This window comes from Triturus cristatus, chromosome 8 (assembly GCF_964204655.1).
Source record: "Triturus cristatus chromosome 8, aTriCri1.1, whole genome shotgun sequence".
Taxonomy (NCBI): Eukaryota; Metazoa; Chordata; class Amphibia; order Caudata; family Salamandridae; genus Triturus; species Triturus cristatus.
The window spans coordinates 1,518,984,732-1,519,009,925 of record NC_140591.1 but is presented as its reverse complement, the minus strand read 5'-3'; the positions used below and the strand labels follow the sequence as shown (position 1 = coordinate 1,519,009,925).

Sequence of the window (25,194 nt, the reverse complement as noted above, 5' to 3'; positions counted from 1 at the left end):
TTTGCTCAGGGCACAGAATCTTAAAACATATAAAAAGTTGAAAATTAGGAGAGCATGGGACAAATCAAAAAAACAATAATTCACCAAGTTAGAGGCTAATTGGATATGTTAGTTTCCTGCTACCTTTCGGATTTGATAAATACTCTCCTGCTCAAGGTGGTGGCTTCTTTTGTCCAGGCATCTTGCCTTTGGAACAAGTTACAGTTACACTTGCAAACTCATCCTGGCTATCTAAAATTTGGATGAGCCTTTAAAGCCTGACCTTATACTTTCCTTATTAACAAGTTCATTACCGCCATGTTCTGTAGCCAGAAGATGTCCTCAAGCAATAGAAGGCTAGATAAATATTAAATACATACATATGCCTTCAATCAAACAGAGGGAGCAGCATTAATTAAAGTGGCATAAAGGGGGTGTGTATACATATCTGGACAACCAGCATGTGCAGGAGAGGTCTAGCGGTGTCACCTATGCTGGGTGCTGAGATGCGACTGTTAAGTTATTGATGAAAAGTTGGACCCTGTGCTTTGAGAAAGGTTGGAAAGCTGTTCCATTGCTGTGTGCTTTCTGAGGAGAACTCATGGTGGACCCTTCATTGAACTAGTAGCACCTTCCTTGACAAAAGGACCAATCTGGGCAGTCGATGAATGGGAATTTTCTCCTCCAAGCAAAACAACCAGTGCAACCCCTGGCCTCCATTTTCAAGCTGGGTTCTTAGGCTACGGCCCGGTGATACTTCACACAAAATCATTATTAAATGATAAGTCTTTTGTTTGACCATTTATTTTGACGTAAGGCAGAAAAGGCGAAAGCGAAATGTATAAAGGAAGTAAAGTACCTAGTGGTTGCTCTGTGTAGGTCTTGGATTTCTTCATACTTGATAGTATATCTTCTAATACTTCTGCTTTGTTCTTTTGAAGAGGAATGGATGGTACTTTCCCAACCTAAAACCAAACCAAAGTGGAAAATCTGACCGATTGCATTTGTAATGTGAAGTATGTGCAACTCATTTATATGAAACCTGTTAACCCCTAAGTGAATATGTGCAAAAAAATCTAAAATGCGCAATGATCACAGTTCAAGTGGAAATCTATATAGTTATAGAAAATAAATGCAATACCAAGTTTAAAATGCCCAGCAATACCTATATGCAAATCTGGTTCAGAAGTTGCCTTGACTTTTAAGAAACGAAGCAAATTATCGGAGGTGCACTATAGAAGTGTAGCGTGCAATATCACATGCGGTCGAAGGGAGCCACTGTATCTTACATATCCATGTGAGGTGCTTCGATTACCTTGTCAGAAAGGTAGGGCACAAATACAGTAAATACAATTGGCTCTGGCTCACTGCACCTTTTATCCCTGGGTAGAACATTCTGTGTTTGCATTTTCTGGGAGTCGATCCTCAGCCACACTGAGCAGGAGATCCTCATCAATTCACATATACGGATGTCTCCCTAGTGGCTCACTCTTACTTTTTCTCCCCTAACCATACTGGTGCTCTCGCCTCCACCTAACATTCAAATAGTTACCACCAAACTGGATATTTGTTTGAGCCCACCATCCATTATTGCATAAAGTTGCTCCTTATCTGCAGTGGTGGACTAGGCAAATAAATGATGGACAGGAATGCAGTCCTGACTAATTACCAGTGATTAGGCAAAATCATTCATTACACTCATCAGTTTTGTTTTTCTTAGCTAATTATTTATTTATTTTTTGTAAATCTTTTTTATTAAAGAAACACAAATCAACCATACAACAAAAGACAGCAACATAAAAAAGAGCAATCATCGAGATGAGCAAATCACATCCGTTAGGCACTTCATACATATAGTCAATACATTCAAATACAAATAATGAAACAAATACATAATGACGTTAAATCCTTAAAGTGACTCCCTATCCATGTTGTGTGGGGAATCATCCTCAAAGGGGGTACATAGAAACCCCCTGCTTTCGTTCCAGGGGCCCCATATTTTAGTCAATTTGCCTGGGCAGCCTCTGCTCTCGTATATCACCCTCTCGGCCAGCATGCACCAGTCCATGTCCTCCGTTTCTCAGCTAATTATTGACGCAAACCTTCATCTCAGAAGTGACATTCAATTAAATCGGAAGGGAACCCACTCCATATCATGTATTGAGTCAATCTGCAGGAAAACATGACATGACATGAAGTCTATCTTGGTCTCACCTCACTTACTATTCTTCTTTAACCTACTACCACCACCACCACTCAACCAGGCCTATGCCCGCTACTTCGCTATCTCAAACAGTGACACACGGAGAAGGAGTGTCTTACTTATTTAGTGCTTCATGTCTCCATGCGGTTACTTCAGAGCTCTGACAGAAAGAAGTCCAGCTTGATGATTAGATGGAATAGTTAGTGCCTATCAGGTCGGGTAGGTAACTGAGTGCAATATTTTTCAGAGCCAACCCAGTCCTGTGTTGAGATAAACTGACAGCAATCTTAAGTAGTTCAGGAGTTTCATGGACTTGATTTAGTTGGATTCAGCTCTCCGGTAGGGGTTAAGTGCAAGCCATAGCTCATACCATGAAGCCTTCAGAAATATGCCTCTGTGTTTACTGTGTAGAAAAACAGTTAATTGAGCAGGTAGGCAGACAAACCGTGAAAGTCTCTGGTTGGGGCAAGAGAGATGTGATTTCCTGAATGTATTTAAGCCCTTTGCCCCAGTAAGCCTTGTGGATGGTGCATAAGCACTTCAACCTAACCCTGGTGTCCACTACGAGAGTGCTTTAACGGCAAGTATGATAATAGTCCAGCTTACTGTGGCTGCTTAGTTCGGGAGTCTTTGGAGCCTGGTAGAGAGTTAATTGGGGAGACCAGGTAAATAATGGTGCAGTAGTCACAGAGTATCACAACACAGGCTCTTGTCATCTCGATTCTGTACTGTGAAGCAGAGGGAGGTTTTCTGTAGAGGTGAAAGTTGACTGTTTACAACCTTGACTACAGTGTTGATTTAGGGAGTGTAAGACAGAACATGCTTTTTTGTTCGCGGTCTACCATTTTCAGCTGCATGATTTTAGCAGGCTCAGGAGAATCTGTCCTATTCCACTGCTCACAGAGTGGCACAATGTGTGCTTTTCCCCTAACCTATGTACTGCGCATAGGCTTCACCTAATTTTTGGCATTAGAAATGCACCAGCGGCATGTAAGGTAAATGTCATATGTGGGCGGCAGTTTGTATTTACACTACACATGACACTAAAATATGGCTTCAAGGAAGACCCCTCTGTTCTGTATGGGCTGCAGTGCGAGTAAAAGTGTATGTGCCATACAGAGAAACCTATTTTTTATACACTATCTTAAGTCACCAATCAAGTATGCCTTGTAAGCCCATGAATCTGGGTGCTCAATATATAAAAATGTGGCATGCTACACATAGGGAATAGAATCCACGCCCAGTGAACAAGTGTCCAAAAGAGGTTTTTCACAGTGTAGTTAAATGATGAAAAGTTATGTTTCACTTAGTTTAAAAAAATAACTCAGTGGGGGGGCGTGGCCTGGCGCCAACTAAGATGGCGGCTTAATCAGCGAGCTCCACCGGAGCTGAGGCCTAAAACCAACAAAACATCCGTCCACTATCTGCCAGGAGGAGACCTGGTGGCTAAAGTGCCAGGCAACGCGGCGGGCCCGGATCGACGAAAACATTGCCCGTAAAGAAGGTCCCGGAGGCGAAACTATGCATCGGCGCCTGGCGCAGAGGAACGCAGCCGAGTGGACTGGGGGCGGTCGCGGAGGGGTGTGCGGCGAGCCCCTGATCGCCTACCCTCAAGCCTGCTGAGATTGGACCCCTGACCTCCCGGGGGAGAGTCAAGACCCTGGATGGTGTCGCGGGGGGCCCGTGTGGAGATCGCTGCCAGCCCGGAGGGCGGGGCTGTCCGCTCCGGCTCCTCCGTGGGAGAGCGTCGCAGCGCCGGTGAGCGCTGAGTGCAAGAAGCCGCGGAGGGCGGGCGGCGCAGTGAGACCTGCCGCGAGAGACTACCAGGTGAGCGGGGGCTCGTGTTCATTTGATGAGAAATGGCCTGGTGTCCTTGGGGAAGCAACGGCAGCGAACGGCCTGCCCACATCGTGCATCTGACCCCACCCCCCCGGCGGGACCTGGGTGGGGGCCGTTCCCAACACCAGAGACTGCACTGGTGAGTGCTGGGGTGACACTGCTGCCCATGGCCCAGAAGAAACAGAGACATAGCCACACTTGAAGACACTGGGGGCCCTATTGAGACACTGAACTGCAGTCGTGAGGGGGAACCCTAACGTGACGAGCCCTGGTGGGGATTGTAATATGGACGGCGAACAGCAACATACCTGACCTGCCTTACAGTTGCACTGCGCACCAGCTCATGCGGTGGGACGTCGCAGTGGGGATAATATCGTCTATTAGACTGGGGGGCAACACCTCTGGGACCGTGCCATGGAATGCGTGCGGTAGCTGAGAGCGCCAGCAGACTAGGAGGTGGCGGCTGGGGGGAGACCTGTCACCAGTGGAACCCGCCCAGCTGGACCGACGCTCAGACGCCACCGACACAGTGCGCATGCCAGACTGTACCCTGTACACAGCAGGGAGAACCACTATCCCTGAAATCAATGGTAGTGCGGAAAGTGGTGACCTACGCAACCTCAAACTTTTGCGAAAGGAGAAGCGCATCGAGAGGGAAGGTTCTAGTTGGTAGCGGTGTGGAAGCACGAGGTGCGTTTGCACAATGAAGCCCAAGCATGCCACGACGGTACAATCTAACAAACTAGACAAATATGCTGTCCCGAAGCTGACCCCATAGGAGGAGGGGGCCCAGGGGGGGCAACCTGGGGAAGGTTCGCATATTGGTCATGTACACTACACTACAATCAAATGCTGTCCGCTGGCGCTGCGTCTAACGCAGGGCGTGCAGAAATGCTTGCTGTTACAATGAGTACACACTGGGATAAAAACCTAAAGCTATTGAGCTGGAACGTCAACGGGTTGGGGCACAAAATCAAAAGGAGTGTCGTCCTCCAGCATATAAAACGCTACCTCCTGGACGTAGGCCTGCTCCAGGAGACGCACCTTATTGGCAATAACTGTAAAGCACTAAACAGGTGGGGCTACACAATGATAGCACACGCCGGTTTCACATCGGGGTCTCGGGGGGTAGGTATCTTGACCAGGCGCACCCTCCCGCTAACCGTCCAACACACCTGGGCCGACCCACTGGGACGCTTCGCGGCAATCTCGGGACAATGGGAGGGACACACACTCATGCTGTTAACAGTCTACATCCCACCTGGACTCCAAATGCAATCTTACAAAGATCTGGGTTCACTCCTGCTATCTCTGCCGGAGGGGCAACTCATAATTGGGGGGGATTTCAACTCGGTGGTATCATGCCAGATGGACCGATCTCCGCCGTGCAAAATGAGCGCCGGACAAGCATGGCTCCCTGATTTCTTGGAGGCATTTGGCCTCACAGACCTTTGGAGATTAATCCACCCGACCCTTCAGGAGTATACATTCATGTCGGGAGCACACCATACTTTCTCAAGAATAGACTATATCCTCATGCCTCTTCATCACAGCGTGACCACGCAGGAAATCAAACACCTGGCACGGGGTATCTCATACCACTCCCCAGTGTGGGTCCATCTCACGGTAGGAGATCAGAAGGTGGGCTGTGTGGCACCAATCAATCCTTGGCATCTTCGTAATCGGGGGACCAGGGCATCTATCATACGTGCCATCGACCACCACTTCTAAGAAAACGAGGGCACAGTGGACTCCCCCACTACTCTGTGGGAAGCGTTTAAAACAATGATCAGGGGTATGGCCCTCTCGACCGTAGCGGAGATGCGCGAAGAAAAAGAAAAGCAAATGGTCGCTATCGAAAATGATCTCCTCCGCCTTGAGGAGATCGCGAAAGACGGCAAGGACCAGGGTGACATGCATCTCGTACACATTAAAGCGGCAGAATACAGAGCAATTGCAAACGACGCTGCAAAAACTCTTGCAAGAGACAGGGACAGACGACTATACGATCAAGGGGACAAAGCGGGCAAAATGATAGCCTGGCTGGATAAAAAAGAGAGGGCGCAGAGACTAGTGCCGGAGCTACACAGTGGGGCTGGCACTGTACTAACGGAACTGCAAGGCATAGTCCGCGAGTTCGCTGCGCACTTTGAACGGGTATATGAAAGGGGCATGGAACTTTCAGAAGATGACTCCTCCAAACTACTGGTAGACATCCAACTCCCTACCCTTTCAGATCCTGACCGAGAAGCATTGGAGAACTAACTCACAAACGATGAAGTGGCTAAGGCAATAAGAGACCTCCGACCTGGCAAGGCATTAGGCCCTAACGGTCTACCAATTGAGTTCTACAAACTCAAACCAGACAGAGTGGCACCATACTTAAACCGTATGTTTAAAGACAGTGGAAAGGTGGGAATACTGCCAAGAGACCAACGTATCGCCACGTTGGTGGCCATCCCAAAAGAAGGAAAGCCAAGGGTCAGCTGTGCATCATACAGACCGATCTCCCTCTTGAATGCAGAATCCAAAATACTTGCCAAGCTTTTGGCAAACAGACTCCGGCCGGGTATAACTAAATTGGTGCACCCGGACCAAGCGGGTTTCATGCCACACCGCAATACTGCCCTCAATCTGCGACGCCTACATGGAGTGCTGGGGCGTTGCTCCACTATTCAAGAAGACGCAGTGGTAGTGTCACTGGACGCAACAATGGCTTTCGATACCCTTGAATGGGCATATCTAAATGCGGTACTAAAAAAAGATGGGCTTTGGCCCTAAATTTATTGGTTGGGTGCAGCTCCTCTATACAGAACCATTAGCCCAGGTGGTCGTAAATAATAAACTGTTGGAAGTGTTCACACTCGGTAGGGGGACGAGACAGGGCTGTCCACTCTCACCATTGCTCTTCGCATTATCCCTTGAGCCGCTCGCGACCTGGGTGCGGCAGGACTCCTCTGTCCGGGGACTTAAATGGGCCGAAGGATGGGAGGATCGGATCGCCCTATACGCAGATAATATCCTACTCTATCTTGCCTCCCCTCAAAAGTCATTAAGAATTGTGCTGGACATATTCACCAGCTTCGGAAGGAACTCTGGATACAAAATAAATTGGAGCAAATCACTATTGTACGTCCTACATGGGTGTCCTCCTTCCATACCGAAAGACTGCCCCATCCAATTAGCCGCAGAAGGGTTTAAGTACCTAGGTATATATATCTTACAAAGAATGCCAAGTCCTGCTACGAGCGAAATTTGCTCCCACCGCTGCAGAGGTTCAGGCGTGACACCAACATATGGAAGGCGCTCCCATTGTCCCTATTGGGGCGGGCAGCGCTTTTTAAAATGATGGCACTGCCGCGCTTTCTCTATGCCCTCCAAAACTACCCAGACTTGGTCCCGCAGGCGTATTTTAAAGAAATCGAAGCTACACAAAGGGACCTACTATGGAACGGGACACTAGGACACAAGCTAACCGTCAGTTGGTACGATGGGGGCATTGCCCTCCCCGACATCAGAAAGTACTACTGGGCAGCACACCTGTCCGTTATAAACCAGTGTATGTATAGCAATGGGGATGAGCCTGCATCTAATATGGACAGGTGGACCCTCCCGGGCGGAGACTTAATGAGGGCACTGTACTCCAAACCAACCAAATTCCCTCTCACAGGGCCTACAAGACACTCCGTACAACTTTGGCACGCAGTCAACCGGAATCTGGGGTGGGCCAACAGACTCACACTGGCTACCCCACTCTGGGACGCTGAGGCCCTAGGAGTGTTGGGGCGCTCTAAAGGGTTTGACAAGTGGGACCTAATAGGTATCTCCCGTATAGAAGACCTCTGGGGACCGCAGGGAGTGGTGTCTTTCACTTCTCTACAACAGACCCACGAACTGGCGCAATCTGAGTACTTTAGTTACGCTCAGGTCAGACACTCCCTTCAGACCAACATTCCAGCCGGGTTGACGCTTCCGGAGTCCTCCCCTCTTGAGGACAGACTACTTGATGGACACCTACCTGAGAAGAGCATCTCCCTCACATACAAAAAGTTAATACACCACACTCCAAATCCTTTACTGGCGCTGAGGGAAAAATGGGGAAGGGACGGTCTAGAAATAGACGATGAGGAATGGCAAGAGGCACTTTCCTCCCCTAAAGAGGTCGCCATCCCAGCAAAACTAAAACTGGTCGAATTAAAGATTCTACACAGGGTGTACTTCCCTGGGAGACGACTAGTCCTCATGGATAGAAGCGCTGATGAGAGGTGTAGGAGGAAGTGTGGCTTAGAAGGGATCTTTCTGCACATACTATGGGAATTCCCACTCATCCAAAACTACTGGAAAAAAGTGCAAAAATGTATGAGTGCAGTGTGGGGGGTGGGCCTTAGATTGGAGGTCAAAAGATGTCTCCTGAACATCTGGGAGCCTACAGACTTAAACACAAAGGGTAAGGTATGGGTGACTCTTGGACAGATGGTAGCTAAGAGAAACATAGCAAGACTTTGGGGAGCAGAGGCGCCTCCGACACTTGAGGCCTGGAAAAGGGACTTGGATTGGTGTATGGCAAGGGAGAAAACGGTATATGTGGCCCGTGGCTGTCCCCAAAAATGGTTAGCGTTGTGGACTAAGTGGAATGAATATCGTGGAAATGTGTGTGAACCCCCACATGTCCCCACCCTTGATGAACCATTGATGCCATGAACTTACCAAAATGCAACTGTCGCAGAGATGTACGAAAAATCACTGTATAATACTACTGCATGTTGGGGATGCTGTGCTACACGGCTTGGAGATACTTGACCGAATGTGTAACATGACCTTATCTGTTTTTCCTTTTTAATGTTCAATAAAAAAGAATTATAAAAAAAACAAAAAATTACTCAGCTGTGAAAGATGATTGTTAATGTTTTTTTTTTTTTTTTTTAAAAACCTTTATTCGTATAAGTCAGATACACAGCTATTCAGCCGACATCCCGGAGGTTCGGCAGCTAATCAGTCGACACATGAAGTCCTCCATAGCTCTAATGCAGGATAAAGACAAAGGTTTCATTTTTGAAAACTACCTACAATAAACACAACAAGCAAGGCAGTATACACCACAAGTTCGTGCCAGTTCCCAACGGGGGCGCGGCCCCATTTCCAACATCAAATCAAAGCCACCGATCGGGAGGATGAGGGAGAAGCAGAGGCGCTAACATTCTAACTGAGGTGCATCAGAAAGACCCAAGTCGGAAGTGAGGCTAGGGGGAAAGTTGCTCCTCTGGTGGTTCAATGGCAGGAGGCAGACATATGCCCCCCCTATATTGGTTCCAACTTCCCCATACCTTATGCCATTTCTTAGGCCTCCCCCGTGCACTATATACCGTTTTCTCCCGAAACATGCTCCAGTCCATGTTGTCCTTCCATGCATCCAGGGTGGGCGGGCTATGAGAGCCCCACAGTCGTGCTATATCTCGCTTAGCCACCATATTGCCTAGGGTCGCCCATTGAGTCTGCGCTGCGTCACAATCTGTAGGACCCCACACATTCAAAAGACAGCGCCGCGCCTCTGGGTGCAGTACAATACCCGTGACCTCCTGCATCACAACGTGAATCCGCTTCCAAAAGTCCGCAATCACACCACACTCCCATATGATATGTAGAAAGGTGCCCACCATCCCGCAGCCCCTCTTACATAGCCCATCCTCGGAAAAACCCATATGGACCAGCCGGGGCCCAGTGACATAAACTCTGTGCAGTATCTTAAGCTGGACCAGCCGTAGTCTGGCGGGGATCGCGACCTCCTTAGGAGAGGAGACGGCGTATTGCCAATCCTCATCGTCCAGCTCAAGGCCGTCCCTAGTCCACTGATCCCGCACCCCCAGGAGGAGGTCGGTCCGGACGTTCACAAGCTTTTTGTAGATTAGGGAGATTGTGCTCTACGGCATATGGCCGTCCAGGATCCGGTCCTCCAAGGGAGAGGACTCAGGCACCTTTTCCCCCTCAACGAGGACCGACCGCAGCGCATGGCGCACCTGCGCATACCGGAAATATTCCGTGCCCTCCAGCGCATATTCCGTCCGTAGCTCGTCAAACGACTTAATCCGCCCCTTGGCCAGCAGGTCCCCCACCCTGGAGATGCCAATCAGATCCCATTTCTCGAATCCCTTACAGTGCCAAAGTTTCCCCAGCATATCGGAGTCATACAACGGAGTGGCGAGGGTGAGCCTATCTTTCCAGCCCAACGAGTTCGTGACTGTCTTCCACACGTTCACCGCCACCCCGGTCGGCCCCGTGAGGGACCCAGCCGGGGGCCTCGAGTAAAGTGCTCTATAGTAGCCACCCCCACGCAGCAACCACCGGTCCATAGCAAAGCCAGGGCTAAGCGCCGGGCCGTAGACTCCATGATTGATCGCACTCAGTTGGGAGGCCCAATAGTATCTTCTGATGTCGGGAAGCGCGATACCCCCATCGTACCAAGGAAGAGTTAGTTTTGCTATCGCTATACGCGGACGGCCGTCCCACAGCAGCGAGCGCTGGAGACTCTCAACCTCCCGAAAGTAGCTGGCCGGAACCAGCTCCTGGGTGTTCTGCAGGGCATAAAGAAAACGGGGAAGAGACATCATTTTGAATAGCACAGCACGGCCAAGGAGGGAAAGCGGCAGCCGCCGCCAGCCCGCTACCTCCCGCCGCAGGCGCGCCAACGGAGGGACCAGGTTCCTCTCGTACCGTACCGTTGGGTCGGCAGAGATATAAATCCCAAGATACATGAAACCCTCCCGGGCGATCTGGATCGGGCAATTCCGCGGGGGAACCGGGACGTCTCCACACAGGGCATACAGATATGACTTCCCCCAGTTAATGGTTAGTCCCGAATTCCTCCAGAAGGAAGTCAAAATGTCGCAGACAACTATGAGGGACTTCCGGGGTGAAGTGAGATAGAGCAGGATATCATCGGCATAAAGGGAGATGCGGTCCTCGTGGTCAGGTGACCAGCGAATCCCCCTCACATCTGGGTGCCATCGTATCCAGGCCGCCAGCGGCTCGAGAGCAAGAGCAAACAACAGCGGCGACAGAGGACAGCCCTGCCTGGTACCCCTCCCCAGCCCGAAGGGACGGGACGCCCTACCGTTGACCGCGACTTTAGCGAGATGTCCTTCATATAATAGTCTCACCCAGCCCACAAATCCGGGTCCGAAGCCGAATTTCGCAAGCGCAGCCCACAGGTATGCCCACTCTACCGTATCGAAAGCCATCGTTGCGTCGAGCGCTGCCACAATGGCCGGCTCCCGCATCGTCCCCACCCTTGCGATCACTCCGTGGATGCGCCTAAGGTTCAACGCGGTGTTACGATGCGGGATGAAACCGGATTGGTCAGGGTGGATCAGATCACCGATCACCCTGACCAAACGGTTAGCGAGGATCTTAGCGAGGATCTTCGGCTCGGCATTAAGGAGCGAGATCGGCCTATATGAGCTGCACCTGTTCCTGGGCTTACCATCTTTATGTATGACCACGATTGTTGCCAGGCGCTGGTCGAGTGGGAGGCATCCCGTCTCCCGAGCCTCCACGAACATAGCTCGCAAATGCGGAGCGATCTTATCCGGCCGATGATTGTTAATGTTATTGGAAAATTAACTAATAAAAAGTGTGCTTTGTGTTGCTTGAGAGAAAACCACTTTAGAACGGGTTTGCCTCACAGTACACATCCTCTGCTAGCTGACAGTGACTGCATAAGATCTTGGATGACAATAGCTTGGCCACTGGTCCCAGTAAGGCAGGGTATTATGAACTTTTGTTTATAATACCCTGCCTTACTGGGACCAGTAAGGCAGGGAGCACTCATCTGGCAGTAGAAAACAAATAGATAGCAGAACAAAGGGCGGGCAGCCTTAACACTTCTACCCTTACCTGGAGAGGCCAAACGATAGCAGTAATTTCCAGGGCCCTCTCAGACCAGGGCTTTAACCCAACCAGGAGGGGAACCAGTTTGGGGCCTGGCAGAGGGATGAACACTTCATCTCCATATAGGAGAGGCCAAGGGAAGGGCCAGAGTTCCTTCGGGTGGAGGTGGGTGGCAACCATCCTGTATTAGGGCTATGGTGTGCAGTCAATAGGCTGTGATACGTGGTGTGGAATCAGCGAGAAGTAAATTAAGGTGATTAATCCCATCACACCTGTAGAACACCATGATATTCATGCATTCAGTATTTTGCGTGGCCTACTACATGTGTAGATTTGTGGGTTCTTTGGCAGACTCCTAGCACATATAAGATTTCAGTGAGTTCCATCGAGGGTTTAGAGTCCGGTTGGTCATCCAAAGATTGAAACCACATATAAGCAAGATTTTCTGAGCTGAGGTCTGTAGATATCTTCCAAGAATGTTAGGTCTCAGCCTGGAGAGTGGTAAGCTTCAGTTGTGAAATAACTGGTTGTATTTATTGTGCATACTGTGTCATGCTCGAGTCATGAGCATGAGGTGCCTGGTGTTTCTGTGCTGGTGAGTTCAGTAAAGTACATAGGGTCACATTTTCTAACCTTTCACGCAGGGCAGCAGACAAAGTTGCTGCACTGTGTTGCATGAAAGGGAGAGAGCAGAAATTCTCCATATTTATAAAGATATGGGGAATTTCTGCTCTCTCCATGCATTGGCGCACTCTGTGCTGCCTAGTAAAAGCAGGTACACTTGCACCATAGTGCAAAGTGCCTATGTCACGGCCAGGATTTCTTTGTGCAGAACGTGACACCTGTTTGCACAAAACAATCCTTAAAGTCATTTTCCTCTTTCGGTGTGTGCTGAAAAATGCAGTACATGTGGAAAGAGGAAATAATGAGGAGAATCGAAGATATTCCTCCACGTTATGCCTCACTTGGTAATGCTTAGCCCCCGAGCCCCGGTGGTCGCTCGCTCTTGCCCCACCCCCTCCACACTCCCGCCCGCCTCTTCATCAATCCCGCCCCCCTTCCCTTTATAACGGCGACCGCTGCGGGGGAGCGCTTGTACTGACCAGACCTCGGTCCAGGCAGCACTCTCCCCGTAGCTCCACCAGCTGATATACGCCGCATTTGACGCCCAGCAGCAGAGTTCGAGCCGCGCGCCCGACTCTGCACCAGGTTTTTGTTGAGATTGTGTTTCCGCGCTCCTGACATCAGCGCGTGTCTTGGTATATCTCTGTTTTGGTATTTTTGGTATTTCTTCTTTTACAGGTTGTTTTCCCCACATTAATCCAGTGCCGTAGCGCCTTGCCGCCTCCCGCCCCCAAGCCCTGGTGATCGTACGCTCTTGCCCCGCCCCCTCCATACTCCCGCCCGCCTCCTCATCAATCCCGCCCCCCCTTCCCTTTAAATCGGCGACCGCTGTGCAGTCGCGCAGCGGGAGCGCCTTAGGCGCGCCAAAGGCGCGACTAAGGCAATCCCGTCTGCGCCCGTCCGTGCCTGGACCGCACCCAGCGCCAGGACCCCTGGTCCGCCGGGCCCCCCCTGCTACACCTTCGCCAGCCTCCTCCACTCAAACCCAGCCTCCTCAAACCCTGCATGCGGGCCTCACCCCTCAACACTCAAGGAGCCTTCTCATGCGCCCACTGCGGCAGCACTTTCTCCGTGGACCCCCCCCGCACACAACCGACAAAGACACACTGGCAGCCAGACCCGTCAGCACCATAAACTGCATCCTTCTCAACGTACGATCCCTACACCGGCACGCCATAGAAATCTGGGACCTACTAGACACTCTCGCCCCCAACGTCGCCTTCTTCACTGAGACCTGGACGAACGCAAGCTCCGGACCCGACATCGCCACAGCCATACCAGACGGCTACAAGCTCAAGAGGCTAGACCGCCCAAACCGACTAGGGGGGTGAATCGCCATCGCACACAAAACCTCCCTCAAACTCAAACTCACCGTACCCGGCCCAAGCAGCGCGCCTCCCAGCCTGGAACACTTCCACTTTCAGGTACACACCAACCCCAGGAAAACGCTGCGGGGAACTCTCATCTATAGACCACCAGGACTTCGTGCCCAACCCATTGCCACCATCACAGAACTCGCTGCAGCCCACGCCATCACCTCCACAGACTACATTCTGCTCGGAGATCTAAACTTTCACCTAGATAACCTTCAGGACCCCAACTCCAAAGCGCTACTGGAGAATCTCGCCAACCTAGGACTCAAGCAGCTAGTCAACACATCCACCCACAACGCGGGACACACTCTGGACCCCATCTTCACCGAAGGGCCGAACATCCGGTTCACCCACACCACCCGGCATCCCTGGACAGACCATCACTGCATCCACTTCACCATCAATTCCAGCACCACGCCCAAACCAGCCCCGCGCCCGCCTAGACAGAACTGGAGCAAGATCACTCCAGAACTCCTCAACACTACCCTCCTCCACGACCCTCCCGCAGCCACTACCGACCCAGACGCCTCCGCCAAGGAACTCCACCGGTGGATTACACGCTGCACTAACACACTAGCCCCCCTCCGGCAGTCTTCCAAGATACGCCCCGCAAAAGCCGCCTGGTTCACCACCGAACTCCTAGAGACTAGACACGCCTGCAGGCGACTCGAGAAAACATGGAGGAACCAGAAGACAAACGAAGCCCTCATCAACCACAAGACCGCCATGAAGAACTACCACCAACTAATAAGGGACCCCAAAAGAACCTTCATCAGGGAAAAAATCAACGCCAACGCAGCGAACTCTAGTGAACTTTTCAATATCATCAAACCTCTCACCAAACCATCATGCGAATCCACTGACATCACACCCACCCAAGATCTCTGCAACAAGCTCAGCACCTTCTTCCACCAGATGATTATGACCCTTTACGACAATTTCAACGAACCAACTACGGCCTTCGCCCCTACAATCACGACCAGCGCCAACCCTACAATCTCCACATGGAGCCCCGCTTCAGTCGAACTAATCACCACCACTATGAAGAAGACCCACTCGGGTGCCTGACAGACCCCTGCCCCCCGCACATCTTCCACAGAGTCATCACGGCCATCGCTCCCGAGCTTACCCGCACCATTAACTCCTCCCTGGCCTCGGGCACCTACCCCATGGACTGGAAGCGCGCCGAAGTGAGGACCCTCCTCAAAAAACCATCGGCGGACCCAACCGACCTCAGGAACAATAGACCCATCTCCCTCCTTCCTTTCGCGGCCAAAGTCTCAGAACGAATCGTGAACACCCAGCTGACAACCTTCATCGAAGAAAACAACATACTGGACCCCTCCCAATTTGGTTTCCGCAGCAACCACAGCACCGAGACAGCCCTAATCGCGGCCACCGATGACATCCGCATGCTGCTCGATCAGGGACACACCGCAGCCCTCATCCTCCTCGACCTCTCTGCAGCCTTCGACACCGTCTCACATCGCACACTGACCACCAGACCACAACACAGGAATTCGCGGAGACACCCTCAACTAGATCCGATCCTTCCTCTCCAGTAGAACACAGAGGGTCATGCTCCTCCCTTTCCTCTCCAAACCCACTGACATCATCTGCGGGGTCCCCCAGGGATCCTCTCTGATCCAAACCCTCTTCAACATCTACATGGCCCCCATCGCCGCCATCGTCAGACAGCACGGACTTGGCATCATATCCGACACCCAGCTCATCCTCTCACTCACCAGCAACCCCGAAGACACCAGAATGAGCTTCCAGGAGGGAATGAGTGGAGTAGCCACCTGGATGAAGGACAGTTGCCTCAAACTAAGCTCCGAAAAGACCGAGGTTCTCATCTTCAGACCCAGCCCCTCAGCCTGGAACGACTCCTGGTGGCCTCCCGCCCTCGGCCCCCCTCCGACCCCAACAGACCACGCTCGGAAACCTCAGCATAATCCTCGACTCCTCACTCTCCATGAACCGCCAAATCAACGCTATTGTCTCCGCCAGTTTCAACTGCCTCCGAAAGACTTTCAAATGGATCCCCTCAGACTGCCGAAAGACCGTCACACACGCACTCATCACCAGCAGGCTCGACTACGGCAACTCCCTCTACACCGGAATCAACAAATCACTACTTAGCAAATTTCAAACCATCCAAAACGCAGCCGCCAGGCTCGTCCTAGGACTACCACGCCGGGAACACATGACGCCTCACCTACGAGAGCTCCACTGGCTCCCCATTGAGAAGAGGGTCACCTACAAACTACTAACGCACGCTTACAAATCCCTGAACAACACCGGACCCAAATACCTCAACGACCGAATGAGTTTCCACAAACCCAAGAGGAACCTTCGCTCTTCCGACCTCGCTCTGGCAGAGGTCCCTCGCATCCACCGAAGCAGAGCCGGAGGGAGAGCCTTCTCCTACACCGCCGCCACAGCATGGAACACTCTCCCAGTTGAAATAAGACACTCGACTACCCTACTCACCTTCAGACGGGCACTCAAGACCTGGCTTTTCAACTGAGCGGAGCTACTAGACCTACCCCTCCCCCAGTGCCTTGAGACCCTCGCGGGTGAGTAGCGCGCTTCACCAACCCCTGATTGGTTGATTTATTGATTGATTGATAGCATTTTGATGCATTTCCAGGTTTAGAAGTCTTTGTAAATCTGGGCATGGCCCACAGTTCATGGGTGGATACATGGAGACACCCATGCCCCACCCATGGAATGCCTCTCATGTTGGAATATATTGTAATGTAGTGCATAGAGCTGCCTTGCATTATATTTCTTCATAAAGCCACGCAAATCAGGCCTCGGTAGCTTTGTAAATATTACTGAAGCATTTGTGTTGTTCTTGCGTAGCCTTTCTTCACAGATATGAGCCATAATATATAAAGCACCTCCTCGACAGTGGCAGCTCCTCTGCTAATGTGGAGGAGCGTCGCTCCACTGCTTTTCAGCAGTGTATAAAAATGAAAAATAAAACGATAATAATTAAACTTTATCATTTTATTTGTTCCTGCTGTTACAGCTTTGCAGGCTGCTCTACTCACAGAGCAGGTGGAGGAGTGGCGGCACTCTGTAAGTGTGCATGACTGTTTGGGCGGCTGTCTTGGGCCAGCCAAACAGTCATGCGCACTGTGCATGTTATCCACCCAGGCAGAATATGCCCAGGTTCCCAGTCCCCGTCTGAGCACCGAACCACGGCGCTTCGACCAATCACAACTCTGCATTGCAGCGTTGTGATTGGCTTAGGGGAGCCTGGGTGCTTCCTGTTTCCGGCCCGACGGGAGAGGCGGTGGAGGAGAGACACGGCAATAAGGTAAGTTTGTTTTTATTTTATTTTTAATACCCTCCTCCCCCTACACCCCGCCACCCTTAATCCGTGCCAGCTGCCACTGCTTATTCATTCATGTCTCTGTTCAGTGCAATGTTATTTAATGCTAGAGCAGAGCAGATGATGACATCCTAAACCTTGTAAAATGTATCTGAGGTTAAGGGATTCACATGAATCCTAGTTGTGTCAAAGTTTATTTTAGCATTCACCACTTTATCGTTCACTTGGACCGTCTTGCATTTACTCAAATACAGTTTGGTCCGGAACAAAGCTAGATGTTCAAAAGAATCAGACCTAATAAAGAAGTCATAAATGTACTCTAATACTCTTAGCGCACTGCACAAAATCAGCTGCCGTGCACCACGGAGACACCTTTGCGCCATGGTGCAAGGGTGTCTCTGAGTCTAGCATAGGTTTTGTCCTGGAAGGAACCCTTCCAGTACACAATACTATGCACAGACTCAGTTTAACCATATTCCCACTGTATATGTGTGCTGTAAAGTGCAGCACACATTTAAAGTTGGAAAGGAAGTAGAAATGAAAGCATTTCTCCTTCCTTGCGCCTACTTGATATGGGCGTAGTTTTCTCACGCTAAACCCAATCTACTTTATTAAGTAAATTGGGCTTCGCGTGAGAAACCTTGGGTGGTTGCATGGGAACGCCCATGTGCCACCCTTGGTACGCCGCCAAGGCGCGAAGTAATGCAAAGCAGCGCTATGCACTGCTTTGCATTACTTTCCGTTCTTTCCAGTGCTAAACAAGTTTAGTGCTGGAAAGTAAATTGGGGGAAAAAAGATTTTTCGCAGATTTTCATCACTTTTGTGACGCACACACGGTGCAAAATCTTAGTAAATCTCCCCATTAAGCTCTTAAGAGAAGACCTTCCCTGTACGGTGATCCCTACTAAGGAGCTAAACACTGAGTTGTGCAGCCTTGAAAAATCTCATAAGAGTGGGATGCTCAAGTGTCAACTGCAGGTGAAGAACTCCTGCTGTGCTGCCATTTTATAACTCTGCCATACTTTGTGAACACCTTAGTAGATGATGTGTTACTAGGAAATTGATGCTCTTGCGTGTGAAAACATTTGTTTTGGTCTTGCAGCAGACAGTATTGTATGCCATACTCCGAACAGCCAATCTTTGCTTATGAATGGATAGGTTGTGTGTCAATCTCAGTCGCCTTGCTCCTATTAGTTACTTTTTTCCCTTTCTCGGTTTGACACCCGGAGGAGCTTTTTGGTCTTAACATGGGTAGAATTGTCATTCTTCCTGCTCGGAATGCTGCATTGCTAACAGCCACATTTAAAGATGGGTTTGATATATTTCAGTGTTAATGTTAAAGATTCAATACCGATCTTGACAGACTACCACAAATGAGCATTGTCAATGCCAATCAGTCGCACATGCATGTAAAGGCACGCAAGAATGACTGGCATAGATTATGTTTTTATTGTAATCACATTTTTGTACTTGCGTGTTACAAGCGTGTCTGAGGCATGCACTGGTCTTGAATTGACACAAACTCCCAGAGTTTAGGATACACTACGGACACTCTTTTAGTAGCTGCGTGGTTTGGGATTAGCACATATATTGCCAGTTTGGGACTACATCTCTGCAACAAAGGATGTATCAGTCACTCTGTAATGAATATTTGTATAGATCGGCTCTAGCACAGGACTGTTTGTGAGACCCTACCATTAAAACCCCCTGCAGTGCTCTGGTTTTGTTCGTACCATATCTTTTAGAGCCTGTCTAGAAGCTTTGGTACCTTAAGCCAACCCTTGCTAGCCCGCCAATAAAGAGACAAGACAATATGTTCTGTTCTTCAAGCACACTTGTCATACAGATTGAGCTGTGGTCTCTGCACAGCAAAGTAGATTCTGTGGATTCATTCTCTACTGCAAAACACCTTCCAAATATTTGACAAATCTAGCACAACCCTGAGAATGGTGAGGTTTACAGCCCTTCTGGGATACAATTCCAGGGGACTGTAGAGCATTTTTTAAGAAACCTGTGATCAGATCATTAGTGATTTATCTGCACATGTTTAATGCCACAGAATTACCTTGTAGCATTCCTAATGGATCTGTCTTACCAAACTCAATACTTCACTCTTAAACTCTCCTGCCAAGAAAAACATAATCAGAAAATTAAGGTAGAAGCTCAGACTTTGGTCATAGGATTCCCAAAGACTCATAATATTCATTACATCCTAAGAGAAAGATTTCTCCCATTTGTTCATACACTCTTACTGGCAACGACACCGGCAAGAAAAGCCATTTTACCAACATCGACAGAAACAGATGAGTAGCAGAAGACAAGGAGAGTCATATTGCAATGAATAAATGTCTCTTCGTCACTGAAAAGGTAGAAAGAGGACCTTTTATCCTTTTTCGGTGTGGCAAAGAATAACAAAAGATAGATGGAGGCTAGCCTTCAAGGAGAATGATTAAAAGATCCGGATTGGAGTTCCTGTCCTCACATTCGATCCAAAAGCTTTTTCAGCTGATATATAATCAGCACCTCTCCCTCTGACTTAAATCTGCTCCACAAGTATTCCTCAGGACACAGAGGTTAATCTATATCGATAAAAAAAAATGACCGTCCAACTCTCACCAGAAAGCACGGCAGTAATTCCAAAACACACCAACAACCATCAAACTCTGTGGTTCCTGATGAATAAAGGCAAACCAGCATTTAAACTAGTTGTCATCCAGTGTCACACTGCAACAGATTAAACTCGAGGTGACCATCACGCCCATGCAGCGGATCTCACGGGGAGTCTGTGATTCCGTTTCTGCTCCTCTGAAGAGCCTACAACCACAGGGAACGATTCTCGAGGAGAATGATTGGACCTCTAGTTAAGGCATCAGGATTTAGATCAGCAAAGCAACCTTAACTTATCTGTTGGATCAAGAAAGCAAATACATCTCCTAAGATATGGATGCTTTTTGGCAGAGGCCTGGCAACTCCTCAGATATAAACTGGAAAGTGAGACCACTTATAAAAAGTATTATAGGTGCCTGCCACATCTGCTATAGAGAATCCCCTAAATATGAAATGTGTGCATACACTTTTCTACGCTTCTATATTAGTTTATTTTTCTTATCCTCCTTCTTGCTCCATTTGTTTTATCTTTCACTAAATCTACCTTGCAAACATTCCCAACAACTTCCTTCCTTCCCTTGTTGTTGAATCACATAAGTTGTAATTACTTACTAATCATTTAATTTCATTTCCCTCCTTTGTATGTTGATGCCTGAGACAGACAGTGCAGCTGTCTGGTTGCAAAAGACTTACTGCGGGCATGTTGATAGTTGTCTTGGACAGCAGCTCTACCCATTTCTCTCCACTGACTTTTTATTTTGTCACTTATATTTGCTTGGGTTCCAGTCAATGACTATTTGTTTTAGCCCGTCCATCTTGTCTTTGTCCCTGCCGTGAAGCATAGCTTTTTTACTATCTCTCCGATTGGCTGCCTTCTATGATTCCACTGGTGTTTGCTTCCTGGAAACTATGGGGTCTAATTACACAACGGGATGCATGAGTGGCGCAAACCATTTTTCAGATTTATAAAGCCACGCAAGGCCACTTTGCGTGGTCCTGACCAGCTCCATAAATCTAGAGTAAGGCAACGCTGCGCAATCTCAGCGTTGCCTTACTCTGCCCTGGGAAGGCGTTCCATGGGCATGGCGTGGGTGCTTCCACACAACTCCCATGGATTTTGACGCATTCCCAGATTTACCAGAAGTAGTAAACCTGGGAATGTGCCCAAAAGATACGCCTTCCCAGGAGAGGCGTAACAATCAGAAATATCTTTATTTCTCCTCGTTACTTTCTCTTTGTATGTGTGCTGCGTTATGCCTCTCAGGATTGTTTTTGTGCAGGAAGGTGCCCCTTCCTGCACAGAGACAATCCTGGCCCCCTCGCAACATGTTGCAAGAGTGGCTGAATTGGCGCTAGGCTGCCAAAAGAGCACCAGCGCAGAGGAAAAGGCAGGAATGCATGGTATTGCCTTAAATACAGCGCATTCTTGCTCTTTCCTGTTCATGCAGTGCAGTATTGCACATCGACTTGCTGCACTGCGTGACTATTTCATAAATTGGCCCATATGTTTTCCTCTTTCGTAAAGCACTCCATGATTACATGGGTTTTCCATCTGTCTCCTTGTGTCCTTCTCTGCCCACACGCAGTGATCCACATTGTTCTATCACATGTTTGCTTCTCTCCCCCACACAACACTCCATGTGCCTATCTCGCCGTGTCCTTCTCTCCCCTACCCAGCACTTCACCTTGTCTTCTCTCATCTGTGACTTTCACCCCCACTCGCCCTCCATGTTGCTTCTTCCCCCACCCACTCCCTGCCCCCATCCTGTTCCCATATTTTGCTCACAATTCTTTTTTTAAACGGTTTTGTAGCTACTTTTTATTTTCCAATCCATTTGGATTAATAAACAAAAAAAATGCTCCCCTCATTTTGTAGGTGCATGCATGCGTGTTGGCGCACACGTACGAGGATATTGAGTCTGTAGCTATGTCATACTGCTTTCCATATTGGACTGGTAAATAAAAAAAAGAAAATGCCCATTTCATTTTGTAGTTGCACGCGTCTATAAAATGAGTTGACATCCGCATCACAGTGCTTTTAAAAAACAAAAAAATAAACCAAGCTGCTGTACAGAAAGATAGGTCTCATGGGCGAGACCTATTTGCTTTGCCATTGCTTGTTATATCTATTTCCAGAGATATGTGTTTACGTTCATTAAAGATCGATGGCCAAAAGTGTAACTAAAAATTTGAACTGTCCCTATCAGTGAGGTTTTGAAGAAGGGGCGAGGCAGACCTTCGTGCTCAAACGAAGTTTATTGAAGGTTAAGGAGATGGGACGACTCCGTCCTAACAGGGGCCCAGAGATGTAACTGCCTGTCGTGGAATCACCGCGCGGGTCGGGTTCCACGACAGAGCAGCGTTCCAGACATAGATCACCACAGGTTTGCACAGTAGTCTGCAGGAAATCGAGTCACACATCTGCTAAGCATAATTGCTTAGATTCTGACTTCAAATGACACTTTCAAAGGGCAAGCTTCTCTGTACAAGGTGTGTGCTTAGCTTAACCAACACTGGGTAATAGTATCTCTGACAACCTGTGGTTTTTGTCCTCCGTATTGAGGGATTAGATAATGTTCATGAAATATATATATATATATATATATATATATATATATATATATATATATATATTTGTATTATTGTTTTTTTTTTTATTATTATCATTTGACACGTCAACTTTAAAATACCATATATTTATTTTAGAATTGCTGATTTGTAGTTATGAACATTGGAAAAGGTCCTAGAGCACTCCAACATGCGTATCTTCTTTGAAGTCATAAACAGCCCTCCAGCCTCCCAAATAAATCAGGACAACTAGTGGAAACTAGTATTTTAAATCCATAGCCTAAACTTCCCATCAAACTGAAGTACCCTCTCACATTTGCTCCAGTCCTTCTGCAATGCATTACGCCAGATGTAAAATAACTGAATTAAGGATAAACTGAACAACATCCACCTTAATTCATTTTAAAAGGACAGGAACATGCCATTTTGACAGTGTGAATCATACATGTTAAAGAGTCTTTTCATTCTAATTGGAATTAACTAAAAAACAAACCTGAAAAATAAACTAAAATATTGCCCTTTGATAGGCATGTTTTCTTTATGAAAGGTATTTTAACAATGACATATATCACCATGTGCTCACTGTTAAAAATAGCAGTCCATGGTTATTGACATTGGTCAAAATGGGAAGTCAATGGGACCTATGAACGAAAGCATTGTTGAGCCATAAAGTAGTACTCCGTAGTACTGCTTTATGTACTCACAAATGGAATTCGCTAATCGCTCCACTCACAAACTGATCGGTTCACAAAAGCTTTTTCGAGTAAGGGAAGTAGTGCTTCAGTAGTGCTACTTCACGAACTAATTAATACAATTCACTGAAGTGTAGGTGGTGATTTTCCATAAGACCGGTTCAGTTACATTTGGCTCTATGCACAAAGGGACCAAATAGTAAATATTTACTCTTATAGTACTCTTGAATTTTAGGAGTAAAGCAGGAGTACTCCAAAGGGGTAAGCGAGTTACAATTCATACCCACATCAATTCCAGTATTACTACAGTCCAGATAGGCTAATATCTACTCCAGCCAAACCTTGGAGTAAGTCACACACCACACATGACCCCTCACAGGTACTGCAAGGGAACCACATACAAATCAATGGAGGCAGTGAGTAACACTACTGGTACAAAGCTCAACACGTAAAAAAGAAATAAACGAAAAAAATTGGCATATTACTTAAGGACATCGAAGACACTCATATATGCCAGATTTTACAAATATAAAAAAACAGTAAATCAAAGAAATATAGAATGAATTCAAAACAATCATAAATGTCACCCATATACAACGCATTACACTAATATTAAAAAATAATAAATATATGATGTTAATATTAAAAATGCAATAAAGTCATAATTAAACATTGCATACCTGTACAAATCAGATTATCCAAACATTAAACAATAGTAAAAGATGAAATAAGAATATTAAAAAAGACTGCAAATGGTCACATTACTGTAAACATTTGCACACCTGCACAAACCTGGTTAAATGTGTTATAAACGTAACACATACATTTACAAATATATATATATATATATATATATATATATAGTGCTAATATGGTTAAAAAAGAAACCATGCCTCGTGTCATTTCTAACACTATTCTCCAAACAACACAAATGTAGGTGTTATGTTGCAACGCAACGCGCTGTGGCACAAAGGAAAGAGGTCAGAGCCCTGGGTGTGGGCGGTATTTATATGCTTATATCAGTAATGCCTTTCAGGTTTGTTTTATTTTCTTCATGTGGTGGCCATTTTCATATTCTTTTTAATCTGTAATTCTAAATATCGTAGCCTGAGATCTCCATCAACACTATGTAGAACACCTAAAATACCCTCACAAAGTTAACAGTAGTACATTTACAGTTGTATCTTGAATTGTAAGTAACCCTCACTCAAGTATATGTAATGTACTCCTACTACTAGGCATCAATCTTCAGGTTCAGAGATCTTTTCAAGTACATTTTTCTTCATAAAGTGGACTTTGAAGAGTACTCCTGAAATTCCAGCACAAGATAGGAACAGAAGAATAGAAGAGAGGAATAGTACAAGAGTAAGTCATAACTACTAACAAGAAACATTTGTGAATAAGACCTAAAGTTTTTGGGAGATTCCTGATTGAACAGACTAGGCAAACCAGAGACTAATGAGTAAAATATTGTCACCACTCAAACATGCATTGTAGCACTTGCCTTGTAATCCTTAGAGCTGTAAGGTTTCTGATTACTGTTCAGCCTTAGTTTTGACTCGCGATATACACGCATGTGCTTCAGAGCATGTTCCAGAGCTCTCACATTTTGCCGTATTCCTAGAAAGAAGACAAACAGTAGTGATGTAAAAATATTATTTTAACATAGGATTTAGAACACAAAAAATGAATGAACAGCTCTTGATTGAAGTAAAATAACTAATACAAGGCTGGAATTTGCAGTTTTGGTGCTACTGGTTCATGGGTTTAGCATTCCTACCCAGAAACAATGAATCCAACAATTACGGAAATTAATATAGCTCTGAATGAAAATAATAGGGAGCTACCCATTAATGATAACATTAACATGAATATGTTCTTGCTTGTGGTTTACTTGATACAATCATCCATGTAATTACTTATAAGTTTATTTAATCATAAGCCTCTACATCAGTTAATACAATACACTGATTTTGCTTAGGACAGAGCAGATCAATGATCGACATATAATGGTATTTCAAAACCTCATCTATAATGATGCTGACGATTGATAACAAGTCATCAATTTCAACTATATATACA

At 47.5% G+C, this 25,194-nt stretch overlaps 1 protein-coding gene across 1 annotated transcript in view; it reads right to left on the bottom strand.

Moving 5' to 3' along the window:
• XRRA1 (X-ray radiation resistance associated 1) overlaps nucleotides 1–25,194 on the bottom strand; it is a 314,818-nt gene that overhangs the window by 4,945 nt on the left and 284,679 nt on the right. The window contains exons 16-17 of the mRNA XM_085623358.1: nucleotides 24,617–24,732; nucleotides 839–944 (exon numbers count right to left, since the gene is read on the bottom strand). Of these exons, the coding sequence (XP_085479484.1) occupies nucleotides 839–944; nucleotides 24,617–24,732 (222 nt within the window). The remainder of the gene's footprint in view (nucleotides 1–838; nucleotides 945–24,616; nucleotides 24,733–25,194) is intronic.